This window comes from Giraffa tippelskirchi, chromosome 12 (genome assembly GCF_054371585.1).
Source record: "Giraffa tippelskirchi isolate mGirTip1 chromosome 12, T2T-mGirTip1v1.2.pri, whole genome shotgun sequence".
Lineage (NCBI taxonomy): Eukaryota > Metazoa > Chordata > Mammalia > Artiodactyla > Giraffidae > Giraffa > Giraffa tippelskirchi.
The window spans coordinates 107,136,448-107,150,550 of NC_137286.1; the positions used below are offsets into that span (position 1 = coordinate 107,136,448).

A 14,103-nucleotide genomic window follows, 5' to 3' on the forward strand; every position below is an offset into this window, starting at 1 on the left:
AGGATTAATTACCTAGGTGTGTGAAGATCTGCTCTACCAGAATCTGAAGCAGGTTAAAGAGCAGACCCTCACCTATCTCCTGTATTCCTACCTGTGATTATTCTTCAGCACCTCTTCTCTTACTCTCAAAAATTCTTCAGTGTCTGGCTCAACATGCTCAATTTTGCATCTCAAAGCTCGGTATTTGGCAAGAGACGGTGGGTTGGGTTTGGCCAAATTAGTTTCACAGACATTAACCATGTCTCTTATTAGCTGTAAGTAGAAATGATTCATACACGTCAGAACTACCACATATCAAAATAATTTATATCATACTGCATTTCTCAAAAAGGTTGAATAAGCTTTTTTCCCACCACCAACAAACTCAGTATGAGCAAAGAAAGAAACCCAAATAAACTGCAAAACCCACGAAATATTCGCAATTCATAACACAGATTAAGCTCCTTAACTTACAAAGGTCCTAAAAACCATGAATAAAAACATCAAGACCCAAGAGAGAAAGAGGCAAAGGACACAAACAGACAGTTCACAGAAGAAGAAACACAAACATCCCTAAAACATTTGGAAAGGATTTCAGACTCACTACACCGAGAGGCCATTTCTAGTCCATACACGTGGTGAAGTTTGACAAAAACACAGCTCATAAGACGACAGGAAACGGAAACTGTCATTCACCGGCCGTGAGCGGGCAGCACAGAGAAACCCTCAGAGAAGCGGACAAAATCACCCCAGTTACTGACGTGTTTATTCTTTTCGGCTGCACTTCTCCCTTGGGGACTGCCTCTCAGAGATGCCCTTGTGCAAGAACAAGACACCAGACACACAGAGGTTTACTTCCCGTGGCGTCGTTCACTGTGTCTGGCAGGGATGGGTGGAGGATGCCCACCCAGGGGCATGTCCCACCGTGGACCACAATGAGGGTGGTCTCCACACTCAGAGTACATTGTCAGGTAAAGAAAACAGGTGCAGGATAGTGAAGAGAGTATACGACTTTTTACATAGAAAGAGGGGGAAGGACTAAGTATACTTTTTCATATTCACATTTATTTGCATAAAGAAATGGTGCAAAGACAAACAGGAAACTAACAAGCATAGTTATGTGTTGGGGAAGAGGAGCTGGAATAGGGGTGGTGGGGACAGGGTGCAACAGAGTACACCTTTTATATAAAATTTTGACTTCTGAATCATGAGGATGTGTGACCTACTGAAAATACAGAATCCAGGTTAACAGTACTTGGGTGGGCAGCACACACACCCTCTCAATAGCAAAACCAGGAACTGAAGTTACACTCAGAGTTGAGGAAATCATGGAACTTTAAACATGGAGGGTCCTTCGTTGTCTCATTCACTAGCTATCTCATCTGTTGGTTCCTCACATATTTTGGATTACAGACTCCTCTGGGAATCTGTGCATGCATGGGTGCTAAGTCGCTTCAATCATGTCCTTTAACACTAGCACCACCTGGGAATCTGTGGGAAGCTATAATTTCCCCCAAACATGCAAAATTTAACATCTACAAACTCCTCTGAAGTCTAGAGGTCATGGACCTCTGATTTTGTCCTGAATCCTTCATGCTCAGATGCAGCAACTCAGAGTCAGAAGGGCTGCTGCCTCACCCGGGGCGGGGTGAGCCTTGTCTGCCTTCTTGCTATTCTCTGTGAGCTGAGCCTGTTCCTTCTCCCACTTCCGAGCAGTCTCAGTAATTCTGTCCTCCTCAGCAGAAACTGGCTTAGCCAGGCACACATGACTCGCTTCTGGCTAAAGAAATAGCCAAGACATGGAAGCAACCCATGCCCACTGACAGATGAATGGATAAAGATGCAGTACATATATACAAGGGAATACTACTCAGTCTTAAAAAAGAATAAAATAATGCCATTTGCAGCAACATGGATGCAACTAGAGATTATCACACTAAGTGAAGTAAGTCAGACAAAGACAAATATCTATGATGTCACTTATGTGTGGAATCAATATTGTTGTTGTCCAGTTGCTAAGTCATGTCCAACTCTTTGCAACTCCATGGACTGCAGCATGCCAGGCTCCTCTGTCCATGAAATTTCTCCAGGCAAAAATAGTGGAGTGGGTAGTCATTCCCTTTTCCAGGGGATCTTCCCGACTCAGGGATCAAATCCACGTCTCCTGTATTCAGGTAGATTCTTTACTGTCTGAGCCACCAGGAAAGCCAAATGAACTTATTTATGGAACATAAACAGACTCACAAACATAGAAAATAAACTTATAGTTACAAAAGGGGAGGGATAAATTAGGAGTCTGGGATTAACAGATACATACCCCTACATATAAAAGAAATAAAACATCAAGGATTTATTGTAGCATATGGAGCTATATTTAACATCTTACAGTAACCTATCATGGAAAAGAATCTGAAAAAAGTATGTGTATATATACATGTGTGTACAATATATATGTATACATCTATGTGTGTATATAATATAAAACCTAGCCATTTTGCTGTACACCTGAAACTAACACAATATTATAAATGAACTATACTTAGTTTTAAAATAATAATAAATAGAAAAATAAGAGGGTACTGGGGGCATCCTCCAAGAGACATAAGAAGAAACCTTCCAGGAGGGATGCTGTGAGCTGATGGAAAGGGGAATCGGCAGAGGTGGGGGAGCCATCCCTGCAGGAAGCACAGAGGTGGGAAGAGGCCAGGCCCCAGTGAGGTCGCAGCTTTGAGTGAACTGGACCAGTGGCCACCCCACAGCTGGACTTCTCGTCCTACAGGGTGACAAGCCTCCTCATTGTTCAAGTCAGGGGCAGCTTTCTGTTTCTTCTAGGAAAGAATCCTACTTATCTCCTGATCCGGAAAGTCATTTCACAGCATAGCAATTTTGAAAATTCTTTTTGTGTGTGTGTGAGTGTATATATTTGTGTGTGTTGGGACGGGGGTGGGTTGTGCTGGGTCTTCCTCACAGGCTTCTCTAGATGCGGCATGTGGGCTTAGTTGCCTGGGACCAGGTAGGATCTTAGTTCCAAGGCCAAGCATTGAACCCACATCCCCTGCATCGGAAGGCGGATGCTTAACCACTGAACTGTCAGAAAAGTCCCCAGCATAACAATTCTAAACACTTGCTTCTGTACCACTCTGTACCACTTCTGTACCACTTGCTTCAACACAGGCTCCTTTGGGAGTATGATTCAGGTAACCTCCGTAAGGACCCCAATCACCCCCAAACAGCTCAACCGTTTGTTTTTAAGCAATCTCAAGAGCCAAATTTCGTGATCCAGTGTTATCTCGGTCTGATGTGAAAGACCCCTCTCCCCTGTCCCCACAAAGTGTAAACTGAACCCCAAGGTGCAGGGGCTTACCTGGCACAGGTCCTCTTTCTTAGCCAGCAGGCTCAGGCTGACCTTCTCAGCCGCGGCAGCTCTGTGAGGGATTAATCTGTAGAACTCAGTCAGCATCGTTTGCAGTTGCTCCTGTGTTTCTCCATTTCTCATTGCTTCCTTTACCATGAGGAGAATTCCCTCTGCCTTGCTCACCTTTAAATAGAAGATGACACATGATTATTAAAATTTAACTTGATTATCTAGAAAAAGTAAAGTAACTTGTATAAAAATACCTAAAATGGTTCTTAGATACATCATGACTATTAGCTTTCGACTGGACACTGTCACAAAGCAAGACTGATGCTGTTGAAAATGCATCTCATTTCCAAACTGGGCTGGGCTTAACTAGAGGGGGGAACCAGAGTCCTGAGTGTCAGCGTGTCTGCATCCACGTCTGCATCCACAGAGAGGAGTTCTCACCAGCGGACCTCCTTCCACAAGGAGACATTTAGAAAGACGTCTGGATCAGACTCAGGGATGAAGCCCACCAGAACACCTTTCTCATCACACAAGCGCCTTTGGACTTGATCCCATTACTTTCTCCATGAGTTATTTCAATGCGCTGGTGCAGCCACACATGCTCTACCCCTGAGAACACCTTCTTCACGTGCTCCTTCAACCATGCATAATCAAGAAGGGCCTCCTGATGGCTGCAGGTGCACCTGCCCTTCCCCACATGGTCGAAGGCTCAAGACGGTCACTCTGAAGTGGACCAGGGTCTGTGCCTCTCCCTTAGGACCCGCAGCGCCCACGTCCCAGGCCTGCCCTGCGCTGCTCCTGAGGCTGATGCTGCAGATGGAACTCTAGTTTCCTCAGAAGCCCACTTCCCAGCAGCATCCCTTGCGCCCCTCTCTCCAGCGCGAGAAGGAAGAGTAGCAGCACAGTGGGAGCCTGGCTCAGACGAGGCGCAGGCCTCTAAGCCACAAGCAAGAGGCAGGCTTGCCTGGCAGAACCTGCTTCCAGGACACGGCACTCACGTCATTCAGGCTCATCATGCCCACGGGTCTCAACAGCGTGTCCTCCAGGCGGCCGAGGGCTTCTGCCCAGAGCATCTCCACCAAGCCGCTCACCTTGGGGCTTAGGGCACTCAAGTTTATTACCTCCTCCAAAAGCAACTGCAACCACAGAGAAACACCCACAAAAAGTTCATGAGTGTGCTCCTTTAAACCTGAGATGAGCAGAGGTGTGAGAGGAAACAGCCCATGTCATCCCAGGAGAGGGTGACTCTTAACCCTGGGCCCCTCCCAACTTGTCCCTGCTCCTTGTCCTCCTCTCTCGACCCTCTTCTCTTTTACCCCCATGTTGTTTTCCCTCCTGCTTTTTTCTTCACCCTGCAATTCTTTAGGCCTGCTGTGGCATTAAAGATGAAGTGGCATTAAGGGTTGGGGACCCTGACTCCTGGCTTTGCTCCCAGTGAAATCTCTGGGAAGCTGGAAGGTCTGTGGCTCATCCTGTGACTCACTCCCCACTCAGCTTCGAGCCTCTCTGTGGGCCCCTCTTCCCTTCTTTTAACTCCTATTCTCGTCTCCTGCCAGCTTTTTATTTGTTATGAAGAAAACATTTCTGTTAAATCTATTTAATCAGTAACACAAAAGAATATGTAGAAATCAAACTTACTGCTTGCAGTTTTTCAGATGCTAACTGGGTTGCTTCAGGTGTAAAATGTTCTCTCAGTAGAAAGCCTTGTTTCTTCAGCTCCTCAATATAATTCTCATAGTATTCACTTGCATCCTCAGAGGTTTTCTTCACAGAGGACTGCCTCCTGGTCTGTAAGTGACAGCACGTAGCACAGTGTCAGGACATGAGCATACGGTAGCCTATTAGCACATCGATCTTTAATGAACACCTACTGGGTACCATGGTGGGGGTGGGGGTAGGGGAAACAGGATCACAGGTAAGGTGCCTCAGCTAGTTTCCTGCTGTAAAGGAGCTTAGAAACTAGCTATTTCAAGGAATTACTTAACATTTTCAATTCTTGACAAAACAGCCTAAAATCTGCAAGTTTGAGGGAAAGTTTAAGAGGCATGGCAGGTGGGAAAGAAGCACTGGACTCACGGAAGAGCCTCAGGACATGTGTTCAGAGCCCAGAATCTGACCTTACACACTATCCTACCCTGCTTTGAAGTCTGGCTTCTAGCCTTGCAGAAATGAGAAACACCAGGCGAGGGGAGGAAAGAAAAATACCTTAGAGATGAGGCATTGTTAGAGACAGACACAGCTTAAACGAAAGGACTGCCCTAGCCAAGGAGAAAGGGAGGGGTGCTGGCAGGTCACGCAGACAAACGCAAAGGCAAACACCGTGGTCGCTCCTGCCATCCCGATGGGGTGTCTGTCCTCCCCAAATCCTGCCCTATCCCAACCTCAGCAAACATGGAGGGCTTGCCCAGTGGGACTGTGGAGACCCTGCGGGCTGTGCATGGGGGCTGGATCACACGGGGCCAATAACCCTGCCCCACTGGCTGCAGGACACACACCACATCCATGTCACTCCATTTAAGAAGGTAAAGTTACAAAAAAAAAAAAAAGAACAAGGGCCGAGATTTAATAAAATCAGTAATTTTTACAAAAAGCAAAAACAAAAAAAGGGTAAAATTTAACCTAATTTTGGAAGATTTCTGCCATAATGGATTAACAAAGGACAAGGGCCAGAGAAGCTGTCTGTCTCATCAGGGAGGGTTATGCCCGTCGATGGAACAGACTCATCCAGGAGCAGGAAGGTCAGGCTGGGGGAGGGAGGCTGGGAAGGCAGAAGCAGCTCTGACACATTCTATCTGGTTTTCAACTTGATTTTTACTTACTTTTCACCCGAACACCTAAATTCTCCACAAAACACGGTCTACATTTCTGGGTAAAAGGTTAACCAAGTCTTCTCCTTCTTGGACACACTTGACCTTGGGTTAATCTTTTATGTTTTCATGGAATCTTGATAGGTGTGGGATACCAGCTGTAATATTTGGCAGAACTGCTTGGGTAATGGAGTCCTACACCAGGACTGGAGGTCAGCAGTGAACACCGAAAGATGGCCAGCCTGAGCCCTGGGCCCAGGACTATGTAACTGTCTCCCTGCTGGGTGTCAGGAACCCGGGAGCATCACCAGCAGTCTGAGCCCTGAGGAGACGTGGCTCTCCTTCCTGGATGACAGCTGACCCCCCTGTGGGGAATGGGTGAAGCGGGCCCGTCCTGAGCCCGAGAGAACCACTGTGTGGTCACTCGAAGGGGAGCCTGTGAGCCTCCGGTTAGTTAGCGTCTCACAGAAGACTCTGACAGGGCTGCAGGCTTTACTTGGAACTTCAGCTGTAGGCTCTGGGTTGTTTTTTTCCGTAACCGTCTTAGGTCAGAACCCTGCTCTTGACCTGACATTGACCTCGAGAAGGTTGTGGGCATGGGCAGCCCCGCTTGCTGTCCCTGAGCCCAGGCACTTTACACACATTTCAGTAGCAGCTGAATCACGGCGGGAGCAGGACCATGATGTGCTGTCCCTCCCGATTTTCAAGGGTGGGTGTGTGGTCTTTTCACCTCACACTAGTAGTGGCCTCTAGGCAACTCCCTGGTACAGAGCAGGTGTTTAATGAAGTGAGTGAAGGGATCCAGTGTTGAGGTACAAACATTAGGAAAGTTTCTGTAAGTAACTCAGAGCAGGAGCAGGAACCCACACCCCAGGGAATGTTCTCCTGGCTCCCAGCCTGCCCTTCTCACCTCCATATCCCAAGAGTACCTCTCCACTTTTCAAAACGGTGCCAGCTAAAAAGAGAGAAGCTAATGGATTGGCTGGTTCAACTGACCAGTTTTTACAAAATTCGCTATCAACAAGGTGGACAATAAAAACACAGGCGTCACCACGAAGCCCTTACCTGGGTGCCACTGGCCAGAAGGAAGTGTGTGCATATCAGAAAGCCACGGTCCCCAGGGCCCTGGAGGCACTGCAGCTCCACCACGGCAGTCTCCTTACCTCCCTCTGTCACAACCTGGAAAACATGTTGCTCTTTCATAAGCTGCATTCACTAAATAACAAACCACACAAGCCATTTAAAAATGTTGATTATAAACCTGATACAAATTATATCATTTGCAAATATAATTTAGAAAGTAAATAGAAAATAAAAATCATCTGGAGTATTAATATTTTTTTATATTTCCTTCCAGGATTTTTGTTATAAATATACTTGTATATGTTTCAACCATCCCACTTTTCACATTTTCTTAATCATACAGGAAATGTTATTTTCAAGTTACATTTTATTAAAATATCTTAAAAATACAAATGGAGCATCATTTTAAATGCTACTGTTATTTTGCATTTATGTGATGTCAGAGGAAAAGTTTTTTGTTCTTCTTTTTAATGAAAAATAATGGAAATTCAACATAGTATAAATACTTGGTGTGAAATCTACTCTTAAAATACAAGAAACTGTTAACAGAGAGGAGTATCTTCATTTTTTAATGTCATATTAAGTTTTTGTGTTTATATTTTTATATTTTATCATAAGCATCCGTTTCTTTTATAATAAAAACACTAAAATCAAACATTACATTTTAAATGTGAAGTTTTTTTTACTATTAAAAATCAACTCATATATTAAGGAATATTTATTCAGGAAATGCACAATTTTTCAAAAATGGGAAAATTATCAAACAGGAAAAATAATCAGAAGACTTCAAACAGCTTTGTTCCCTCAACTAGAAATTAGACTCTTACTTTTTCCAAGATGTTATATTTTGCAACTTCAAAATCTTGAGGAAAATGAGGAATTTCAACATCCTCTGCATAAAACCTGAAATTTGTATAATACAATTTTAACATTAAAATGAAGCTTTAGACTAAACAGACTTTTCATAAAATTTTTCTTGTAGCTCTCCTAATTCGATACAAAATACATTATAAGTTCTTAACACCTCCTTAGATATTCTAAAGACGGCAACAAGGTCCTGTGGAGAGAATGGATTGATCCCTGCTGTACACAATTCTAGAGCTCTGAGTGCTGTGAGTCTGCAGTGGGTGTGTGTGTGTTTGTGTGGGGAGTGTGTGTGACATGTGTCATGGAGATGGGGGCAGGGGGACCTGTGTTCACCCTGGGCGCTGGCCCTTGGAAGCTGGTCACTCCAGAGGGACCCATACCTCTCCAGACTACAGTCAAGTCCTCTTTAAAATAAATTAGCTAATTAACAAAGTAACTAATTAAGGGTGTCAGATTTCTCATAATCTGTACTTTTATTTTTGATATTTGTTCTCTCTTGTAACATGAAGATTAACAAATAAAATGGGATCAACTGTGATATTTAAATGACACTGCAGCTGAGGGTATGTACACTTTAAGAAGCCATATAGAACTTTAGACTCATATATTTCATTTGGGGAACATTGTGTTATTTCTATCTCTATTTACTTAAAGTATCAGTTCAGTTCAGCTGCTCAGTCATGTCTGACTCTGCGACCCCATAGACCACAGGACGCCAGGCTTCCTTGTCCATCACCAAATCTTGGAGCCTGCTCAAACTCATGTCCATCGAGTTGGTGATGCCATCCAACCATCTCATCCTCTGTTGTCCCCTTCTCCTCCTGCCTTCAATCTTTCCTAGTATCAGGGTCTTTCAAAGTATCAGGTAGAGACTAATGAATGGTCTTTTACTCTGAACGCTGTTCAGGAAGGTAACAGAAAGAGCAGACTGCCCAAATCTCATCTCCAGTGATTTTTCTTTTTTAAAATCAATCTAACAATTACATCTAGTCTCATAAAATACTGACAAGATAAAAATAATTATCACTATAGTAAGTGAATAATTAAAAACTTAATAAAGAGTTAGATAAGCAAGATAAATCAAAATACTATAAAAATACTGATGTACTAATAGCATTTTAATACTGAGGTTTACAAAACATTTCACAAACTATGTCAAGTCTTAAAGATCAGAAGTAGATTACTTAGTGAGTTGAACAGTGCTCTTCTTCTCTGTGTAACTGTCCAGGAATGAAGTATCATTCGCTTCCATTTCTAGAATTAAAACAAACAAAGCATGTTTACTACTCAAATATTATGTTAAAATTAGTTAATAAATCTTGCCAGGCTGTTATGTTTTCTTCCGTTCAGTCGCTCAGCCGTGTCCGACTCTCTGCGACCCCATGAATTGCAGCACGCCAGGCCTCTCTGTCCATCACCAACTCCCGGAGTCTACCCAAACCCATGTTCATCGAGTCGGTGATGCCATCCAACCATCTCATCCTCTGTCGTCCCCTTCTCCTCCGGCCCCCAATCCTACCCAGCATTAGGGTCTTTTCCAATGAGTCAACCCTTCGCATGAGGTGCCCAAAGTATTGGAGCTTCAGCTTCAACATCAGTCCTTCCAATGAACACCCAGGATTGATCTCTTTTAGGATGGATTGATTGGCTCTCCTTGCAGTCCAAGGGACTCTCAAGAGTCTTCTCCAACACCACAGTTCAAAAGCATCAATTCTGCGGCGCTCAGCTTTCTTCACCGTCCAACTCTCACATCCATACATGACCACTGGAAAAACCATAGCCTTGACTAGACGGACTTTGGTTGGCAAAGTAATGTCTCTGCTTTTAAACATGCTATCTAGGTTGGTCATAACCTTCCTTCCAAGGAGTAAGCGTCTTTTAATTTCATGGCTGCAGTCACCATCAGCAGTGATTCTGGAGCCCAAAAAAGTAAAGTCTGACACTGTTTCCACTGTTTCCCCATCTATTTCCCATGGAGTGATGGGACCAGATGCCGTGATCTTGGTTTTCTGAACGTTGAGCTTTAAGCCAACTTTTTCACTCTCCTCCTTCACCTTCATCAAGAGGCTCTTTAGTTCTTCTTCACTTTCTGCCATAAGGGTGGTGTCATCCGCATATCTGAGGTTATTGATATTTCTCCCGGCAATCTTGATTCCAGCTTGTGTTTCTTCCAGCCCAGCGTTTCTCATGATGTACTCTGCATATAAGATAAATAAGCAGGGTGACAATATACAGCCTTGACGTACTCCTTTTCCTATTTGGAACCAGTCTGTTGTTCCATGTCCAGTTCTAACTGTTGCTTCCTGACCTGCATACAGGTTTCTCAAGAGACAGGTCAGATGGTCTGGTATTCCCATCTCTTTCAGAATTTTCCACAGTTTATTGTGATCCACACAGTCAAAGGCTTTGGCATAGTCAATAAAGCAGAAATAGATGTTTTTCTGGAACTCTCTTGCTTTTTCGATGATCCAGCGGATATTGGCAATTTGATCTCTGGTTCCTCTGCCTTTTCTAAAACCAGCTTGAACATCTGGAAGTTCACGGTTCACGTATTGCTGAAGCCTGGCTTGGAGAATTTTGAGCATTACTTTACTAGCATATGAGATGAGTGCAATTGTGCTGTAGTTTGAGCATTCTTTGGCATTGCCTTTCTTTGGGATTGGAACGAAAACTGACCTTTTCTAGTCCTGTGGCCACTGCTGAGTTGTCCAAATTTGCTGGCATATTGAGTGCAGCACTTTCACAGCATCACCTTTGAGGATTTGAAATAGCTCAACTGGAATTCCATCACCTCCACTAGCTTTGTTCGTATGTTTTCTTAGGTGTCCTTAAATTAGCTATGGGCTTCCCTTATGGCTCAGCTGGTAAAGAATCCGACTGCAATATGGGAGACCTGGGATTGATCCTTGGCTTGGGAAGATCTTCTGGAGAAGGGAAAAGCTAACCACTCCAGTATTCTGGCCTGGAGAATTCCATGAACTGTATAGTCCATGGGGTTGCAAAGAGTCAGATACAACTGAGTGACTTTCACTTTCACTTTCACTTTAAATTAGCTATGGGCTTCCCAGGTGGCGCTAGTGGTGAAGAACCTGCCTGCCAATGCAGGAGACATAAAAGACTCGTAATCTAAGGACAATACAAGAGAAAAAGAGGAAGACAGATTAAAAGTTGGTAAAAACAAATTATTGTAATTCTATTTATTGGGCAAGTGAGAAGCACTCAGAAACAGGTATGCAATTTCAGGTGGCATGTTCCTGCCCTGGAGATTAGGGTTAGCATGGCTATGAACGTGTTTCTTATGCACCATGGATTTGAATGAGCTCCTGAGTGTCATTGTGTCTTCAACCAAGGAACTGGGAAGGCTCCAGCTAGGAGGAGATCAAGGCACATAAGTGAGGCCTAACACGTTTGCTTCATGTTTTGCTTATAGAGGAATTGTACCTCCATCACCCAAATGCCAAGACTGTACTTTATGAGGCTCACTCGGTTCTCCTGTCCTGGGTCTAGGGGCGCTGGCACCATCCACGCAGCTCCAGTCTGCGGGCCTGATGTGTGCTGCTATGGGCATGGACCAGCCCTGCCCTATCTCCCCTTCTCTGAGGTCTCACTACCTACTTCAGCAGAAGGTAACACCGAGGGCAGCACTACCCTGAAGAACAATAGGTGGTTTTTTGGAATGTGCTAAGGAACTTGGTGTCTAAATTACTGGGGTCACATTTCATGTTTCAAGGACCTGCAACGACTCTCAGGTAAACACCCATGCTCTATCAGATGCCCAGTGTGTGTGACGTGGCTGCAGAACTCAGCTTCACAATGAACATGCTAGACGCTGTGGATGGGGGAGGGGGAGACGGTCACAGGAACTAAACTTCAGCTGAAATAGGTTCATATGTTGCCAGCCCCATGCTGGATGTTCCAATTTCCAGAAGGATCTAGCATTAAGACAACTTCAGGACTTAGAAGATACTATATGTCTTCTGCTTTTACATTTGCTATTAACATCATTGAAAAGAAAGCTGTTGAAAGTGATACATTTTTCTCTGGAATAGAAAATACCAGAAGTGACTAGCCAGACTTTGTGTATTATCCGAATGATGGAGTTTATGGTTCTTTTGCAAGTAAACTGTCTAAGGACTTAAATACCATCCTGAAGATTCATAAGAAATATAAGGATGAAGTTTACAAGCAGCCCGTGGGGTCCATCCTGTGATGAGCTTGATCAAACTGTGGAAAACTCTCTTTTTGAATATGGGAGGCTGGCTTTTCTCTGATAGCATGGAAGCAGATTCTTTCCACAAACCATCTGCTTTGAATGCTTTTTCAGAGCCAGCCGTTTATCACAGGATGTCATTCAGTGACTGGGGAGAGGAAAGGATGCTGCAATCACTTCAGACACAATGATAAAAGCTCTTCTCTGTGCCTTCACCCACTCAGCCAAGCCTCCAAGACAGCTTCTTCACTAATGCTTCAACAGGCATTAGCACTTTCTTTAGAAAGATCTGAAGTAGCAGGTGAAGTCTGTCTAGTCTACATTCCAGCGTGGAACAATGTGAACAATTTTATTCTGTTAATTCTCTTGAAAACAAAAACCATTAGTATTAGGTGTTTGGGACCAGATCAAACCAGCTTTCATCTATAATTCACTGCGAGTAATTGGGAGATTTAGGTAATGTGTTCAGATTTAAACTTGACACTTTGCCCTACCTTATATGCACTTAAAATTAAATATGCAACAAAATGGAGGACGTGGTGGTGATGGAAGCCTACTCACTGGGTTTCCCATTAAACAATTTACACACAAGTAGTACAAATTTTCATATTAAGGATTCACATTAAAGAGTCTTGTAAAGTCAACATCTTTCACTAAGATGTATCAAATGTCAGTGGAAGACCAGTGCTGACTTCAGCAGATATGTTCAGTGTATATACAATGTGTAAATTTATGCTCTGAACAATAGTTTAATAAATGTAAAATTGCCTCACAGTATTTGTTGTATTTAACCTAATGGAGCCTTTGTATGACCACAATAAAATTTTGAATAGATTAGAAAAAATTACACATCAAGCTTTCTGAGATTATCAGTGTTTCTGTAGTCATTTTGAATCTGAGTGTACCAGACGGAATACTGAGAAATCTATTTCTATTGCTAAAGTAATCTTTTGCCCTTCACTAGTTTGCTGACCTTTTTCTGGGATGATAAGAAGCCTGTTTAGTTTCATAGTATCTGGACAATCTTTTGTCAATCATATCTTTGATAAGAATACTGGAGTGGGTTGCCATTTCCTTCTCCAGGGGATCTTCCTGACCCAGGGATCAAACCCACATCTCCTGCATTGCCAGGTGGGTTCTTCACAACTATCGACACCTGGGAAGTCCCAATACATTAGGCACTTGACATGAAATACTTACTAGAGCTGCTCCATTCTTCATTGGAAGCTGCTGTGATGTCCAGTGACTCACTGGGACCATAAATCTTTGTATCCAGAAGTCTCCTTTCTTTGATAGATTCCCATACAAAATCTGGGTTTGCAATAAGAATACGGTTCTTCTGAATAGACTTCAGCTGATACTGGCTCAGAACATCAGCATTGTCTAAGATTACATGTGTGCACTGAGAAAAAACAAGTAATTATGCGTTAGTAAAAACAAAAATTAAGTAAGTTATTTGTAACTGTTTTTCACCCCATTGGTACTAATATTTCTCAGATTTCTAAAACTCTTATGAATGATAATCTCTAGTTACATAAGTTTTAAAAAATCAACAGAGTATGGATATGGGTGTACCATAATTGATTAACCAACTAATCACCTCATCATAAAAAGTAAAACTTGAAGTCCAGTTGTTAGACCCCAGGCCTGAAATGCAGGGCCTGCCCCCTAGGCTGTGCTTCCCTCTGGATCACTGGGAGGGCCGACTCCACCTGCCCATTCCTGGACCACTGCCCACCGGGAGCCTGCTTGTTCTATGAAGCACGTTCTACTCCAGCTAGGAGGTACTGGGT

At 43.5% G+C, this 14,103-nt stretch overlaps 1 protein-coding gene and 1 pseudogene across 16 annotated transcripts in view; one reads left to right on the top strand and one right to left on the bottom strand.

Moving 5' to 3' along the window:
• The window catches only part of PARP4 (poly(ADP-ribose) polymerase family member 4), a 74,415-nt gene that overhangs the window by 53,725 nt on the left and 6,587 nt on the right, over positions 1–14,103 (bottom strand). For 6 of the 15 annotated variants that reach the window (XR_014071048.1, XR_014071049.1, XM_081549161.1 and 3 more), the window contains exons 3-10: positions 13,511–13,712; positions 9,285–9,354; positions 8,061–8,136; positions 7,216–7,329; positions 4,982–5,131; positions 4,342–4,479; positions 3,344–3,517; positions 92–252 (exon numbers count right to left, since the gene is read on the bottom strand). Coding sequence is in view for 12 of the 15 variants with exons in the window: in XM_081549161.1 (XP_081405287.1) it covers positions 92–252; positions 3,344–3,517; positions 4,342–4,479; positions 4,982–5,131; positions 7,216–7,329; positions 8,061–8,136; positions 9,285–9,354; positions 13,511–13,712 (1,085 nt within the window). In the remaining 3 variants the exon portion in view is untranslated. Of the gene's footprint in view, positions 1–91; positions 253–3,343; positions 3,518–4,332; positions 4,480–4,981; positions 5,132–7,215; positions 7,330–8,060; positions 8,137–9,284; positions 9,355–13,510; positions 13,713–14,103 lie in introns of all 15 variants that reach the window. The other 9 variants (XR_014071050.1, XM_081549165.1, XM_081549162.1 and 6 more) reach the window with 4 other exon arrangements.
• Positions 11,957–12,603, top strand: LOC145530121 (antizyme inhibitor 1 pseudogene; annotated as a pseudogene). Its single transcript, XR_014071468.1, has one exon. The product of XR_014071468.1 is annotated as an antizyme inhibitor 1 pseudogene (transcript).